General features: G+C 45.6%; 1 protein-coding gene across 2 annotated transcripts in view; it reads right to left on the bottom strand.

Moving 5' to 3' along the window:
* LOC144179257 (uncharacterized) overlaps positions 1-16,956 on the bottom strand; it is a 40,853-nt gene that overhangs the window by 19,048 nt on the left and 4,849 nt on the right. For both annotated transcript variants that reach the window (XM_077707546.1, XM_077707554.1), the window contains exons 3-4: positions 8,769-8,934; positions 2,528-2,736 (exon numbers count right to left, since the gene is read on the bottom strand). In XM_077707546.1, coding sequence (XP_077563672.1) covers positions 2,528-2,736; positions 8,769-8,934 — 375 coding nt within the window. The remainder of the gene's footprint in view (positions 1-2,527; positions 2,737-8,768; positions 8,935-16,956) is intronic.

Here is a 16,956-nt window from a genome sequence, read left to right as displayed (position 1 = left end):
GCTGGAATTGAACACAATCAGCTGTGCAGGTTTTGTGCCATTGTTGGCCTACTGAAACCGCTAACCCCAAAACATTCCGCAACATTACCAAGAAATTTCGTGCCACAGCCACAAAAGCCGTCTCTGACAACCTTCCCGTAGCAAGGCAAGTAACTGCGTTGCAAGCCGGTCAGGCTGACATCGGTGTGATGTTTGACAGGACTCGGCAGAAGTGAGCACACAAGAGCCACAATGGTGTTGGCATTGCCCTTTCTCTCGACACTGGCCTCTGCCTAGATTTTGAGGTGCTGTCAGCCTACTGTCAAGGTTGCAGCCACCACCAAAAGCTTGATGAGCATGAGGAGGAAGTTTGGCAAGCCTTTCATGCCCCTATGTACGAAAAAAAAAAAAAAGTCGACTGCTCATCCTATGCCATGGAGATGGAGGCAGCACTGCGCATCTGGCAAATGACGGTATCGCACAACCTGCAGTTCACGACATTCTTGAGTGATGGTGACAGCAAGGTATACACGGCACTGTGTGAAGCAGAAGTTTATGGACCAAAGGCCGTCACAAAGGAGGACTGCACAAAGGAACGTGCAGGCCGCAAAAAATTCAACGTACAAGCTTACGTCCTGAGCGAGGTTGAAACATTTTATGCGGAAACGCTAGATAAAATATTTTTCTTGCTGTCATAAAATATTTTAGTCACACATAAAGGTAAAGCTTATTCTTTGAATTCTCTGTGGCCGAGAAGGCTTAGGATTGGCCTAGAAAATTTTGACAAAGGGTGTATATGGTATCTGGGACCTCAATGTGGACATTTCAGACTACGTCCCCACCAAGTTTCATGATGTTTGAGCAAGAATTTAAGGATCTGCCAAAGAAATAGACTTTCAATTGCGCTTTTCTCAGTTTGGCGCTATTGTCTGTTTCCAAAGTTTGTGCACACTATTTTTTCTACTTAGAATTGTTAAATTGCAATGAAATTTTGCACAGATGTTAATTATAACACATAGAGTGGACAAATCTTGTTATTTATGCAATTTGTTTCACTAGGTATTTCTGACGGTCATAAAAAAATATACAAAGCAAAACAAGACACGCTACCAGTTAATTTATTTTCCTGGTGAAGAAAATGGATATAAAGATTTTTCAGGTAGATTTGTGCACTCTGCAGTTCATAACGAACCACCTAGGCTATTTCCAAACTTTCAGTAAAAATTTTTACTATAAAAATAGTGCACACAAAAACACCATTTTTCTGCATGCCATTCAGCGTAAAATTTCATCCCTAGCAGTTATACAAAATCTGAGTGCATATATGGTGAGAGGAGCTGAATCTTTACAAGCTGTGCAAATTTCAGCCTCCTCACTTCATTATTAAAAAAAAGTTGTTTTGAGGAGCACGTCCCCTTAAAGGAGCCATGAAGACAAAATACAAGTTGGGTTTATTAGAAAGACTGCTTAGTCCCGATTACAATGATACCAATATCATCGCAATCTTCGAACAAATAACGGAGATATGAAAGAAAACGTGTGAAGCAGTCGCGACCCCCTAGCCAATTTCCCGCAACTTTTCTATGACGTCACAGAACCTTGTTTGTGCGATTGGCGGCCACCTAACTGACCTGTCGCGACGACACATGACTGGACGTCTGTAATGGGGCCTCGAGTTCCATTTGACCGCATCGCTTGAATGCTAACATGCAGTTAACGCACTGAAAATTATGTTATATTGTTGGCCCGTATGACGTCATTCTTGCTCATTACACGTCACTGTGGCGCAAAATTTGAAAGTTTTTAAATACTTCTTGCTTTTTTTCGTTAAAAAAACATCTTTTGGGGCTGTAATGGAGCTGAGTGAGATACTGAATTCTAGTTCTTTCAAATTAAACAAAGTTGTATTTTCTCTTCATGGCTCCTTTAAATAAAGTGCAATCTGCCACTGGTCGGGCATCCTCCAACTGGTCCCACTTTCAGTTTCACAGCTGCTCTTTGTCAAGTTATTTTGTGTCACCTGTTTTACTGACCAGAATGCAATCAGCAAAACAATGCACAAGCAGCCTTGGGGAACGTTGGCAGCGATCCGAATTGTTTGATGAACGGGTTTCCGGTAAACATACCTCAGCATGATGTGTTTGAAAGGCCCTTGCCTCACTCTGCTGGCCACAACCGATTTTCATAGCTGGTTAGTAATTGCTCCTAATCACATTTTCACTTCATTTGCTCTGCTTAGCCTCCGTCTCGACACACTCGACTGCATGCGCTAGGCCTTATCCAAGTGCCGATGCTAAGCTTTGGAAACAGCGTTAAGTGGTTCTTTTCGCCGTGCAAGCATAAGATGGTACAGGCACGTAGAAAGAATAAATTGTCTGAAGCATTTATATGTAATGCTGGTCGCCGTTCCCACTCGATGCTCATATACGCCTCACTTCACGCTGAAAGCAAACTACGTTGCCCAAAATGACACTCAACAGACATCCCGCACAAGAAGCATTGGGACTCTTCAATTAAACGGCGCCTGTGCAGAGCAAAACGTCCGTACCCATTTCATCTGCCTTTTTGGCCGAAGTGTATCACAGTAAGCAGGGGGCACCGGTTTGGAGCCAGGCACTGGGCAATGTCTTGAAGGGTCGTCTTGGTCTAAGGCAGCGTGCGAGAAGTCTCCACGAGGCATGTCACAACAAGCGAGAGGCAGCGGCTGGTGTCTTGGTGGCCGGTCCTGGTCCAAGTCAGCATGTCTCAGCAGGAAGTCTGGGCAGGGAGGAAGACGACGGCCAAACACCGATGCAGCCGCTGACAAACACGCAAGGGGCCAAGGCAAATAAACGAGAGAATCGGAGAGCCGCAAATGTCCAAGGACACTGGAGAGTTGCAGTTGTGGCTGTGAATGCACTGTTCGGTGGCACATCAAGCACGTGCCCCGCTGACCTTGCACAGCAGCGCAGCAGCCAGATTTACTCGCAGCACCAAACTGGCAGGAGTACTCAACGGCGTTCAATTGGACACTAATACTTTCGCATTTACAACTTCCACGAACGGCTTATTATGTGTACTGTAATTTTTTTCGAGTTACTGTTTCTTAAAACTCTCAACGTGAGGCAGCTCAAAAGCGATTTTGTGAACTATCGGATTCATGAAAATCACTAACATTGCCAAGCCCCTGTGGTTTTGCAGACACAACACAGTGGCCAGCACTGCCTTGCTGCACACTGATGCTTCTCACTCTCCTAGTTTCTAGCACAAATGTTTAAAGGGCACTTTGAATGCTGAGAGCCACCAGGCGAAAGCAGCGTGTTTTCACCTGGTCCAAGAAACATCCTCAGAAACATCCTAGGGTATGCCTGCGCCTATTACAACACGCTCTAAGCTTGTAATACACACGCACCTCGATGTTTCGTATCAAGCATATTTGTGTTTGTATGCACATGTGAGTCAACATTCAAACCTTTTGGGTTACATCTGACATGGGAGGCCCGTGCAGTGGACTTTTCAGCGACGTTGGGACTGTATGCCACCAAGAGTTGGGTGCAAAGGTCCCCGAGGTTTCTGCAAATATCTTCCACTTGGTTCTTGCTGGGGGTTATACAAAAAGTTCTTTTAAGTAATTTAATTTAAAAAAATGCATTTTATAATAAAGAATAAGGTGAAATTTATTTTCAGAATTTTAAAAAGTAAGAATGTTAATTCTATTCTAAACTAGGGTTGGATACCCTTAGAAATAAATTTAATGAAATTTTTCATTTGTACAATTTCAAGGGAAATTGGTATAAATCTATGGTTTGCTCCACAAATTTCTGAACATTGTCCAAAAAATATTCCAGGACGTTTTGCATTTAGGAAGCATACTAATTATTTATATATATATATATATATATAGTTAGTTAGGTTAAGCCCTTATAATAAAAGCTCATTAAATTTTAAGGCACTTTTGTTTTTACCCATTTTTTTATTTTTTATAAAATGGGAATATTTTTAAGAAAATGTACAAAATCAAATGGTACAGGATGAACTGTATATTCACCACTATAATCTAATCTATCACACTATGGGCCATCTGCTGACAGCAATTTTCTCTCTTCATCTAGTTGGGGCATCATCAATTCTTGGAGCTACGTATTAATTTCATTACTTTAGAAGGAATAGCAACCTTTAATGATAAAAAATCTAATCTCCCAAAATTAAATGAAAAAATTAAAGATATAGCAAGTGTTACATCCCCTACTAACTTGTGGTGTTTCCAGAAACAGAACTGTCTGGACCTTCCCCTGGATACTTGATGTCGGTAGGAAACGGTCCCTAGCACAGGCGTTTGTGCCCGCATCCCGTTCTAGAAATACTAGGAACAGAAGTGCAGAGCCAATCGAGTTGAGGTGCGAGTAAGTGCTGAGTGCTATGTTGTGGTATGCAGGCTGTTTTTTCATGGCGAAAGCCTTCAAAAGGTTAGTCAGCCATGGCAGGGGCTCATGCTGTGCCTGAACCGCTGGCGCTTGAAACAACGGCACGAGTTTAGGATATGGGCTCAGACAGAACAGCGGACGATCAAGCCTGCATTGATGTACTCAGAGAGTGTGGAGCCGTCAAAATTTATGACGAGGCATTTAGTAGGGATTTCTGCGTTGTTTTTACGCAGAGTGAGGTGCCCCACTGCAGTCGCGCCTTTCACTTGCAGTCCCCTTCCAGCAGATTGGCTCCTGTTCCATCCATGAGATCTCTGCCTCAAGACCACACTCCGAGCTGTTCAGGCTGCAATGGGGTGTGACTCTGATGCTCAGATTGACCCTGTCGGTTTGAATGAGGAGGTTTGTGGCTCGCTGTTCATTAGCAACTTATACAACTTCCCCGGTTCTGAACTATTCTGAGCTTTATACCACTCACTAATGATGCCTTCGAGAAACTTTGAGATTAGGAACACGGAATCTGAAGCAACAGGGTTTTGCCTTCCAACAAATTCTGCTACCAAAAAACAAAAGTACATAGTTACATATCAGGTTTAGGGAAAGTGATTAGCAGCAGTGGACGAAATTAAACTTCAGCCGCTTTGTAGGGACCAATCATGTTTTGGAAGGGGGTTTGCCTTTAACAGAAGGCATAGTATAAGAGAAGGGAATGGGTAGTGCAAAGTCTACTAGTGCTATCCTGGTACCGGTAAGGCCCCACAGTTCCTGGCCTTGTAGACCGGTAGGAAGCCCATCTGCCAGCCACCGTTCGTGGCTTCCAACCCTTCAATTTGAAACGTGTCTGCATGGGAGGTAACAGGGAGCGCAGGGCTTTTTCTTCTGGCTTGCAGTCACTGCTTCCTCGCTTTTCGACCCTCTCAATTGGCATTTGTGACGTTTAGACTGCTCGAAGCCCTGCAGTTCCCATTTATTGCTCCTACTACGTCCCTTGGTCTACGGACCTACTGCGGGTCTTGGGACTGAAAAATTGCCCAAAAAAAGCATTTGTTTAGGTATCCCTTTTCTCTTGATTTGCACAGCTTTTCTCAAAAAAATTCCGTACTTGGAACAGTACCAGGCACTTAAAAAAGCCATAGAGGCCCGATTTAAACGAAAACATGATTTTTTTTTTTTCATAATTTCCCATTTCGCCACGAGTGGTATCGCAGTGATAGGAAATTCTCGAGAGGTACATCCCAGCATGTAGTGCGGCTAGGCAGATAATTTCTTTTGCACTGTGAAGCTGAATGCTTAATCCATCCAATAAGGGAAGCAGATTTTGCATTTTTTGTTTCAGTAGTTGTTTATTTGGTTAGCAAAAGTACTTCAAACCTAGCAATTAGAATTGATGTAAAACTTGTATGTGATTGTGAAACAAAAAAACTGCTTCCCACATTTCATTCTCCACAACTTCTGGTATGTATTCATGTCTTGCTGGTAATTTTTTGTTGAATAGTTTTTTCCCTATTGTTCTCAAGAACAATCAAGAAAGTTCCTTAATTAGCTCAGAAACTAATTATTTCACATTAAAACTAATTGTATGTTTGAAATCACCTAAAAATACTAAACACGCACATGAAGTTTCGTCGAAATTGGTTGGAAAGCAAAAAAAAACTGTCCAAGACCAGTTCATCCCACAGATTAGATACAACCAACCTGACCCCCAATGAGTGCCAAACAAAACTTCTGTTGTTGCTCTTAAAGCGGAAGTTGTGGCCTGATCGTGTACATGGTGACAGAGGCAAGACGTACAACTTTCTACGACTGCAATGCCTCTCTCAATCAGCAGCACTAGCCCAGTAAAACGGTCACACGCTCCCCCTCCCACCTCAAGCAAAAGCCAAATAGCAAAACAGCCAGGCACCACGCCAGCAGACTTTTACCCACAACCGGCTTTATAGATAGCGACCTGCCCATCGCTGCCGGCGACAATGGGAGCGAGCGTTCCAAAAAGCTGCCGTGTAGGGAAGGCTCGCTCTGACAGGTGGGGCGAAGTTTAATCCTCAAACTCGCCAGCTTCACTTAGCTCACGGCGGGACCGGTGACTGCTCGCGTAAAACGTAGCGGCCGTACCAGTCAATACCAATTGTACCGCTCACAACCTATAATACCGGTCAGCAACTAGAATTCACGGTTAAATCTAGAAGTGTACCTCAGCTATGCAAACGCCAGTCAACGCACACAAGTAAACCACAGTGCTATCGTATGCACCTGGTCGACTAACATTCTTTATAACCTGCAAAAACTTTGTAAAGTTTTGCTTTGTGTCGAGGTGCTTTTTTTGACCCGATGCTCATCTATGCACGTGCAAAAGTTCACAGGGAATGTTGGAATTTGTATAAACACCCCAACAAAGCCATTCTGTGCGTGGAAGCACCCGCACTCCTGTGGGAAAACATACATTTCCAGCGAAGGGAGCACTAATCAACGGCAACATTTTCAGCGGCTGCCGTGTTTTCCCCCTAACTGAAGAGCCACGTTTGTAGGAGCTGCGTCGGGGTGGCTTACGAACCCAACAAATGGCAGCCGTCCGAGTTCAATGCTTGCTGTGAGAACCAGTTATCTTCGGGATATCTTTTTGAGCGACTGCTCCCGTACCGAAGCGATCGGAACCTGGTGAAAACAAACTGAATTTTCCGTGCGCGTGCCGGGCTTTCTCAGCAGTGCGCAACAAATAACATCACGTACGATATCTCCCCTGAAAGTACAGGGTAAAAATATTGCAGGATCCTTCAGCGTATTCTTTTGCGAATGCGTTTCTTCTGGTTAGTTTTCTCGCCCCCTCCACCCTAAGTCGACTATAACCTACAACCTTGGCATCAGACTCACTGCAGCCACTTTTTCAAGAATAACTGTTCATGGTGCTGCTACACTGCCTCAAAAGCTGTCAACGAACTAAGACTGCGCGGGACATTTCTGAAGCACGCTAGCTTTTTCTCTTTTGTTATAGTCGTGCTATGTGCCGTATGAGAACAGGAAGTGCTTCTTCCAGGTTTTCTTTATATTTTGGCGAACTATATGAAACAGTGGACGCAAAGAGTGCCCTTTGTTCATTTTTGTCCGTTCCATACTATGGAAAAAAACACAATCATGTTTTTTATTTCATCATTGCGGATGTACATGTGCTGTCACATATGGAACGCGTTAGCAAAGGGTTAGCAGCTGTTGCCTGTTCCATACTATATATATATATAAAAAAAAAAACGCAATTGTTTTTAATTTTATCATTGCGGATGTACGTGTGCTGTCAAATGACATTGAACATGCTCGCAAAGGGTTAGCAGCTGTGGACACTTTTTTGCAGACGATATACGGGTGGGTGCGCATTCTGTGGATGCTGGCTGGGTGTGTGCTGTTGCCAGCCTGTCCGTGTAACAATTTCGCGTTAAAAAATTCTTATTTCAGCACACCGCCGATCCCACAGAAGGCGTGCACTACCCCCAGTGTGAATCGGCAAAAGCGGATCTCAACGGTCTGAGAGAAAGACGAAACAACAACAATGGCAGGCCGAGAAAACGCGTATACAGAACAGAAGTGTGGATTAAAAGCAGCGCCAGCCGGTGCAGTGGCGTCGGAAAGAACTAAAAAGAACAAACAAGCAATAACAAATTCGGCACGTGGCATCGGCCCGCGTGGGCAGGTCACCATCTATAAGGGCGGTAGTGCTTGGCTGCAATGCAAAATTGGCTGCAATGCAATATATCGAAAGGAAGCACGTGTAGTCTTGCAAGAATGGGTTCACTATTCACAGTGAGTTCAGCAAATGTTTCTTCGAATCCAACGATGCTGAAGTTCAGGACTTCAAAGTTATGTCCAAGGTATTATTAAAGTCCCAACAGCACAGACTATTATATCACTTGACTGAGTCCTTAGATTTTTAAGGGCAAAGGAAGAGGCAAGCACCAGTGGAATGCGGATAGAGGAGACACACAAGGCAAGTCCTTTGTGCATCTCAGGGCTTCATTGGAGCCAGTTCAGGACGTAGCACAGATAAGCATTGCGAGGCCTTAGGCCGGGTTCACACTGTTGTCGCAACTGTCGTAATATCTTTAAATAATGACGTCATTTCAGGTTTCAGCCAACGGAACTGCGTGAAACGCCGTTTTTTTACGTCCATAGCGCACGATGTGGCTGTTACGTCGGTAGTCTGAACATAGCATTAGTCAGGGCACTGAGAGACCAAGTTGCTCGAGCTTCCCACCTTCGACACACCCGGCGACACGGGGAGCTCGAAATGAAATGCAAGCATCTACAAGCTAAGCTGTACGCGAGTCAACTTCTAGCAGGGTAGTGCACAAACCCCACCCGTTCAATCCAATGAGGGGGAGGCTGGCAATGGCTACGCACCCAGGTCCTCGGGGGGAAACTGGCGGAACTGGAAGTGCCTGCCAGGTGCGCATCCCCTCCAGGAGTTGATTGGCACCAGGCGCATCTTGTTGGCCGCTATGCGAAACCGCTGCTTCGCCTGCGCAGCGTCGCACGGCTTCCTCCTCATCTTCTCCTCGTGCCAGGCCTGGGCGAGAATGCGGGGGCGACAGAAACACTGCAGCCCAATCCTCAAGTACCACGGTTGATTGTGCAATAAGGGGCAGTTATGTAACACCTGGCAAGGCCATTCATCGCATCGCAATGATCCTCAGCTGCCAGCATGCGCGCTGCTCCTGTCTTATTGCTTCGCTTGCTCGGAGCGTCGCTAAGGAGGGTAGAACGGATGCTCTGCCTGCACCTCACCACTCAGTGGTGACTGGGCAGTCTGTGTGTGTGCTTCAGCACAAGGAAACCAGGCGAGGGTTTAACGAATGGCATATAAAAATATTGCGCTGACTGAATAAACAGGAACGAAGGCTAGAGAAACACACGATGCACACAAATAAAAGCAGCGCTTTGCCGGCTGCTTTGAGATGCACAGGTTCCTCAGTTTCGCATCGATGGTGCACCAGCTGGGCTGTCGTAAGCAAGCAAAAGGACGCATCCAATCATCCAGTAGACATAGCCAGACTAGAGGCTGCCAAATCTCAAGCGCAAAGATAAGATATGTACACTCCACCCGATCGTTCGAACATGGGGAGTACCCTCGACCAGTTGCAGTGCTAGCAACTAGTATGACCAGACATCTCGTACCAAGCAACCAACAGCCAACACGCAGTGGCTATGGGTTGCTCACTTGTGCCACTGCTGGCAAAAATACCTCTTTTTAGTTAATCTTTCAAGCAGCATTCCCACGCGGGATCCACGCGAGAGAGACCGTACTCATCATCGCCAATCTGTTATACCAGAGCAGAGCTGCCAGAGCACCGGCGATTCTGCGACGCTGGTTGTTTGTGGACAACCCCTGCACCCAGCACTCGCCTGCCACCCAAAAAGTGGCCATGGACGCGGTGCAGGGAAGCAAAAGCTTTCTTTTCTGCCTGGAATAGAAAACCAACCGCGGCACGCACGGCAGTGGGAGGGAAGCCTTCCATTCGGAGCAGTTGAGCAGCCAGTGGGCTGCCTCGTAGACTTTCATACTAATAAATATATAATAGAGGGAAATCTGCTGCTGCAGTCACGTGCCATTGTGGGTGCCACCATAGCAGCAAGCGATGTTTCTCGCCTACTTGACTTGGCTAGCCACATGGCTTCTTTCTGCTCTTGAAGCCAAAATCAACGACAAATGTAACATCTTTTTTCTTGGCATACAGCTTCTAAATGACTCGACAAATGAATCATTTTGGAACTTTATTTTTACAATAATTCGCCACATTTAAATAACCTTTTACAATAAAATTGTTGCTTCTTTAAAGCCACAGGCAACTTTTCAGCCTGTTCACGAGCCATGCCAAGGTCAAGGGTGGAACACGCCTCCCCGGTACATGACGGAACACTCACTGAGGCACAGATCGCGTAGACAGTGGTGCCAGATTTCCCTCTAGTATATATGATCAGTATGAAACTCTATGAACCGTCCAGCGATGTTTATGCTTAGCACCGCAGCGGATAACCCATTGCCGCTTTCGCAAGTGGCATGCATAATAATTTATAGTGAAATTTTTTCGCCCATTGTAGTAGCTCCTTTCCTGCATGTGAAACAGTGTTTATGCCTTGAGTGGCATTTTGGAAAACGATAACAAGCGCTTGCAAGAGCTGTTTTCACGCCCACGGCGTGTTTTCGCGCCCAACATGATAAAAAGCAATATAAAAAAATTTCTCCCACCTCCCCTTGCGGTAACCCCTGTGTAGATGCGACGCATAGGGGGTTCCGTTGTTGTTTCCGTTAGGTTGATTCTCCCATCGCGTGAAACGTGCCGTGAACCCCCCGCCGCGGCTATGACGCAACACAATCCACTTTAATCCAATCCAATCCAATCCAATGCCCCTCGCGAGAGAGTGTTCGCTATCGGAGAGGAGAGGGGGTGAGCGGTGGAAAGCGCAGCTCGCGCGGCGAGGAGAATGGGGGAGGGGTGTGGACGGACAACAACAACGCCGTATGGAGGGACAAGGCGAGTGAATGAGATGCAGTGGCATCTAATATAGTGCCTAGAAAATTAGTTGGTGCTGGTTGCCAGACAAGCCAACAAAATCCCGCCGCCTCTGCCACCAAGGATCGGATCATTTGTAGCTCACGAGAAGAAGCTCCGACCAATGATTGGAGTGGCCAGCCAGCAAGAAACCGTGACATAGGGGTCACGTGACGCGCACTCCTAGGAGCCACACGGCGTATTTCTCCGTCATGTGAATACCTCTTTACGTGCAACAGTGTTCCAGTTCAGCTAACAAGCACTTGTCTTGTGCAGTGTACATGAGTTAGACCTTTCGGTAGCATTTCGGCTGGCGTACCCGCAAATTTTCCCGCCATTTTTTCCGTGGGGCTACCATGGTTGCCAGACCAGAACTGCCCTCTTTTGATTAGCTCGCATCATCCATAAAGGACGCGGATCTGTCAGCCCGCTCTGGGTATACAAACCCCTGCTCGCTCGCGCCGCGGGCTTGAGCCCGGGTTTTTTTTCTTCGTCCCCATGGTTGCCAGACCAGGACTGCCCTCCCCTTCACGGACTGCCTTTACGGGCCCCATACGTTTGTAGTACCTCCCGTGAAGCGATAAAAAAAAAAACTAGGCTCGAGCCCGAGCCCACGGCGCGAGCGAGCAGGGGTTTGTAACCAGAGCGCGCTGACAGATCCGCGGCCTTTACGGGCCCCATACGTTTGTAATACCTCCCGTGGGGACGTACTAAACAGAGGGCAGTCCTGGTTTGGCAACCATGGTAGCTCCGTGAAAAAATGGCGGGAAAATTTGCGGGTACGCCAGCCAAAATGCTACCGACCTTTCTGTACAACTGCAGCGTTTTGTGGGCTCTACGCCCTTGAAAATAAACGGAAGGAAAGAAAGCAATGAGTGGCATGCGATGAAATCGGAACACAATGCTCGTGCCTTGCAGCACAGCCAACCTTTGCCTGATCAAGTATATTTAAAAAGGAAAATAAAAAATGCCGAAAAGTTAAAGGGGCGTAAGCATCAAATGGAATAGTCCATGCTGTTCATGACGTATATGAAGCTTCGAATATTCCCACAGGTGTAGTATTAAAAGTACAAGATGCGAAAGGAAAAAAAGAAAAAAAAAAGAGCGGGGTGTGGAACTTTGGAACATCGAAGCAAATACATGATATTTGACTCGGATTACAATCGAATAGCAGTATTGGAAAATTTTCACAGTGCCCTTGAAAAACTTGGAAGTTTCAAAACCAGGGTTCGTACAGGCTTCAAAAGCAAAAATTCAAGTGTTTTCAAGGACTTTCAAGGAGCACAAAACACATTTTCAAGGTCCCCATCTAATGTTTTATCTGGGATTATTTATAAGTTTTCCAACACAATGCAAAAGTTTTTTATTGACAATACCTAAGCACATTAGTGCACATTTAGATAGGTGCTAGCGGGTTCGTATATACTCCCCCAGGTTTATTTTTTTTATTTCATGGCTGGTATTTAGAGGTTTTTCTTTTTTCTTTGTGTTTTGCTGAGGCTGTTTGATTTCTAAACTTCGTTAATGTTGCCTGCATCTCCTGCTTTGTCAGCAAGAGTATCAGTTGAAATTAAATCGAGCAAGTGTTGCTTCAAAGCAGGATGAATATGTACACGTCCACCATTTGCACGTAAAAGCAAACGTAGATGGAGCGTATGAGGCACAGCAAACATGCAATGAGCAAGCGTCCACGGACTAGATGGAAGATGCAAGATAGAGAACAGAAGCTGGCTTTCACTGGATTGTGTCGTGATATGGATTGGATTGACAAGTGCCTGCTACGAATGTTGCCTTGTAATAATGTAAATCCACCAAACTTGTAATTTCACGCAATACACTAAAACTTGATTGTTACAATGTTTCTTCACATTTGCTAACACCCAAAATCCATTTCAAAGACTTGAAATTCTTGTGAAAAGACAGGGCCATTGATTCTCTCAGGAAAAATCAAGGGTTTTCAAGGACCATTTAAAAATTCCAGGACTTTCCAGGCCTTGAAATTGACACTTCTAAATTCAAGGGTTTTGAAGGTTTTCAAGGACCTGTGCGAACCCTGAAAATACAAAGGGTACCTAGTTCCTGCTGGGGGCAACAAGCTTTCCCGCAAAGCTCCAGTGACGTGCAGCTAAACAGCAAGAAGGAGGTGCTTTTGGGAAGCTACTCCCGCCTCTTTGGCCTCCCGCCAACTCCTCCCTCTTGCCTCTTTCTGGCATCCGCACGCCAAAAGTCCTACTCAAGCTGCCCGGGTCACCACCCCCTAGATATGAAAGCCAAGCTGCCTGCTGACACAGTCTCGGTTCGCTGATCTTTTACTTTACTGGTAACAATCCTTTTTCTACTTGGTCATTGGAAAGATGGCCATCTTGTCGAGCTTCGTACACAATAAAGCTTCCTCAAACAAAAGGCACTGACACTGCGCACTAGGGAAGCTACATTGGTGAGAAATGGAGCCCACTGGGGTCAAGTTTGCTCTCAACTCTTTTTACAGTGCTACACGAGATATAGCGCGGCTTTTTGTGACCCCCCAGTTTACCTCCCATACAACTCAATGAATAAGAATGCCCCTCAAAACTTGTATGCCCAATGCCCGCCATAGGGCGGTTTTGGGGATTCGCCGATCAGCAGAAGAAGTTGGGACATCGCTTCTGGCCCCCTCTGGCTCGTTCGCCTCTGAAAACCCCTGAAAAGGGGGAAAAACAAATTCTCTGTGTGCTTTGGAGGCAAAAGCCAGGAGTATTACTGCGATGGGTACCTTTCATACACACATCCATCAGTTGCCACAACAGACTCGCTATCTACCGTCCTTAATCCACTCCAATCCGTACCATAATCCACCTCCTAATTATTACTATCAATCACTAATCAGCTTGTTACCTCTAATCACACGTCATTAAATGTCATTAATTTACTCCCAACCCATATATACTGTATTTATACCCCTGTCACACGGCAAATCTAATGTCATTCAAACTGAATGGCATTAGCTGTAAATGACATTCGGCTCGGCCGTGCGGGTCTACACGGCGGAACAAATGTCATTTGATTGCGATAGTGGTGACGATTAGCGAGCTCGCAAAACCGCAAAATTACATTTCAAGCGCATCTAAAATGTTTTCACATGTAATATTAAAAAAAAAAAAATGTAACAAAGGAATATTTTTTAAATAAAAACAAGAAAACCACCGATTTAGGTGACATCCGTAGACATCACAAGCTGAGACAAGTCTGCAAAAAATCCGGATTAGGGTAGCGCGCGCACTGGGGACGAGATTTTTTTTTTGTTAGTACTTGCTGGTCTTTCTTTATTAGAACAACAATACAAAAAAGAAAATATAAGTTTACTGACAGTTTTTAGAAACAGTATTCTTTGTTTTGTTACTGAATTTTCCCGTCTAGGGATGCGTTACTGCTGTCGAGGCTACTCATTTGGCCACTAACTGAGGTCCGGGACCTCAGTTAGCCGCTAAATGTCATTCGCCTCAAATGTCATTCGGTATTTTTGTGTAGCGCCGAACTAATGACATTTAGAGCGAATGACATTTGCTGTAAATGTCATTATATCTGCCGTGTGACAGGGGTATTACACAATTGTAGGACGACCCCCCACACTGAATGCCGGAAAAAAAAAAAAAAAAAAAAAAGACAGAACACACAAGCGCATTCCCCAACTAAAATACATTGGTCCCCTGGACTACAGCTCGCCCTGGCTGGTGTCCCATGCTGCACTGGTGCTGCCACTGCTGCCACGGCAGCAGCTGCAGTCCTACTGCCCGTCGTCTTCTAGTGCGAGCCCGCACTTTGCAGAAGACCGCATCACAACCTGATGCGCAATGGCCGACCATGCGAAAAGGCCCCAGCCGTACACAGCACATAGCCAGGGAGACCCTCTTCCCAGTCAGCACGACTTGTGCGAGTTCTCCATCACCTGCCGATGGCCACTTATTGTATTCGTGGCGCAAAAGGTCCTTGAGAGACATTTATGCCCTCGTCAAGTGGCTGAAGTTGCCCCGTCAGACCACCGGCGTCGCCACCCCCACCGCCACTGGCAACATGGCGCCGCTCATGAGATCACATCGAGATGGCCAATGAAAGATGCCATGTGTGTTACCGCGAGCCCAGTAAGAGCGGAAAAAAAATACTCTGAATGAGCGTTCGGATTATAACTACTATAAGCAATAGGTAGAGTCGGAAAGCAAACGCACAGCTGCAACCACGCCATTGTCCTCCCAATTTCTTGTTTGGCGGTAGAAGTGGCAGTTTCAATTGTAGGTCGACCTCCAACTTCGCATTTTCAAATTTGAAGAAATGGGTCGATCTACAATCGCGTCAATACGGTACATCAGTTAAAATATAAAAGAAGAAAACGCTTCCCATTCCCATTACAATTGCTTCATTTTTTTGCCTAGGATTCCTGCTTGATAAGGACAGCATTCTGGGCATGTTGGTACTCCATAATCCCACCAAATCATTGTGCAAAAAAGGGTGGCGAGGTCAGACACAAAAATGAGGACGGGCGTGTGTCCGTCCTCACTTCGTCCGTGTCCTCCCCTTTTTTGCACAATTATTTGGTGGGATTCTTGCTTGTTTGCATTCAAATTCATGTCGATCTTATTTAGGGCCCACCTCAAGTTTGACAGCAAAACTTTCTTCCCATTTGCTTAGTCAGCGATACGTCGCTGAGCGATACATCGCTTATTCTTAGACGTCGCCATTAGCTCTTGCATGGAATGTCTGTAATATCTGTCCAGGGACCAAGGAAAATTATACCTGGCCGTCTTGCGAGAAGATGCGGGCCTGTACAAATAGTTACTTTAAGTTTTCAAGCTAACCACGATTTTCTTCTAATAGTTTCTGAAATTTCCAACTTCTCCAGTAAGCTTCCGTAACTGATAAAAAAAAAAAGCCACGCTAAGGGCTTTAAAAAAATTTCATGTGGCTCAAAACAAGCAGAGCAATAAAGATAAATGATAACAAAGACGCTTATTTTAGCGCATGGTCTGGGGGCAAATTCCATTTCTGAACTAGAAGGACTCAGTATTAGAGTTCATAATAATGCTTAAGCACAATTACCATTCTTATTACTATTATAACAAACATAATTCACTTACTTTTCTGGAATAACAACAAAAAAAGGTCGAGTGCCAGTTGCATGAACCTTCACTCACTTTCTTGAGAGCCAACAACAGCGCAGCAAAAAAAAAAACAAGGATAAAAGTGAAGACACACGGACAACTGTTGGTCTTCACAGGCGCACAGAGCATTTGTTGTGCGTGCGTTCACTTCCCGTTTTTGTCTGGGCTGTGGTCGTCACTACGGATTACCAACTTGCCCAGTCCTGCACTGTGCTTCGCGAAAAGAAACTGGGCGTTTGGGACGTGCACGCTACATACAGAAAATTGTGCCAGGCTTTGAAAACCTCACGGGTGCTTTCTCCAATCACACCTAGTGGTGTGGCAGAAGAACTCAACCTTTGAAAAGCTTCGCAGATGGATGCCAATTTCAGAGCTGACAATACACAAGTTTAACAATTTGAACATATACGCCATAAATGGCCAAATGCGCACGCACGCTGCAAAAAGATGTGACGATGGGATGTTCCAAGGGTGCGAATATGTGCCCAGCATACTGTGACTAATACTCCGTGCCTACCATTTCCGTCAAGGCAACTTTTGCCCAGAGCATCTGGTAAACGGGTTCCGATAGGGATTCTGATAACTGGAACACGGGTTCCGATAAGAGTGTGTACCGTGCAAGGACAATGTGTTGCGACCACAGCATAATACAAATGTCTGAAACCTCGCCGTAGCATCAGCCCCTCCATATCGAGGAAAAAAAAACCGTCCTTCAAAGAATTTGGACCCAGGTGTGCTTGTATATGCAACCCCATTGGGCCTCCATGGTTACCAGTCCCATAAACTCCGTGGGCTGCCCAGGATGCAACCGTCACTTGATTTTCCTATGTACTGCTACGGGACCCCTCAGCCCCAAGTCAGTCCTCAAACTTCCCAGGGCATTCCAAGACTGGTGAACTGAGGACG

Source organism: Haemaphysalis longicornis, unplaced genomic scaffold, assembly GCF_048455015.1.
Source record: "Haemaphysalis longicornis isolate Haplotype H1 unplaced genomic scaffold, Haemaphysalis longicornis Haplotype H1 scaffold_1, whole genome shotgun sequence".
In the NCBI taxonomy this organism is placed as follows: Eukaryota; Metazoa; Arthropoda; class Arachnida; order Ixodida; family Ixodidae; genus Haemaphysalis; species Haemaphysalis longicornis.
The sequence above is the reverse complement of the archived record's forward strand: the minus strand, read 5'-3'. Positions and strand labels throughout refer to the sequence as shown.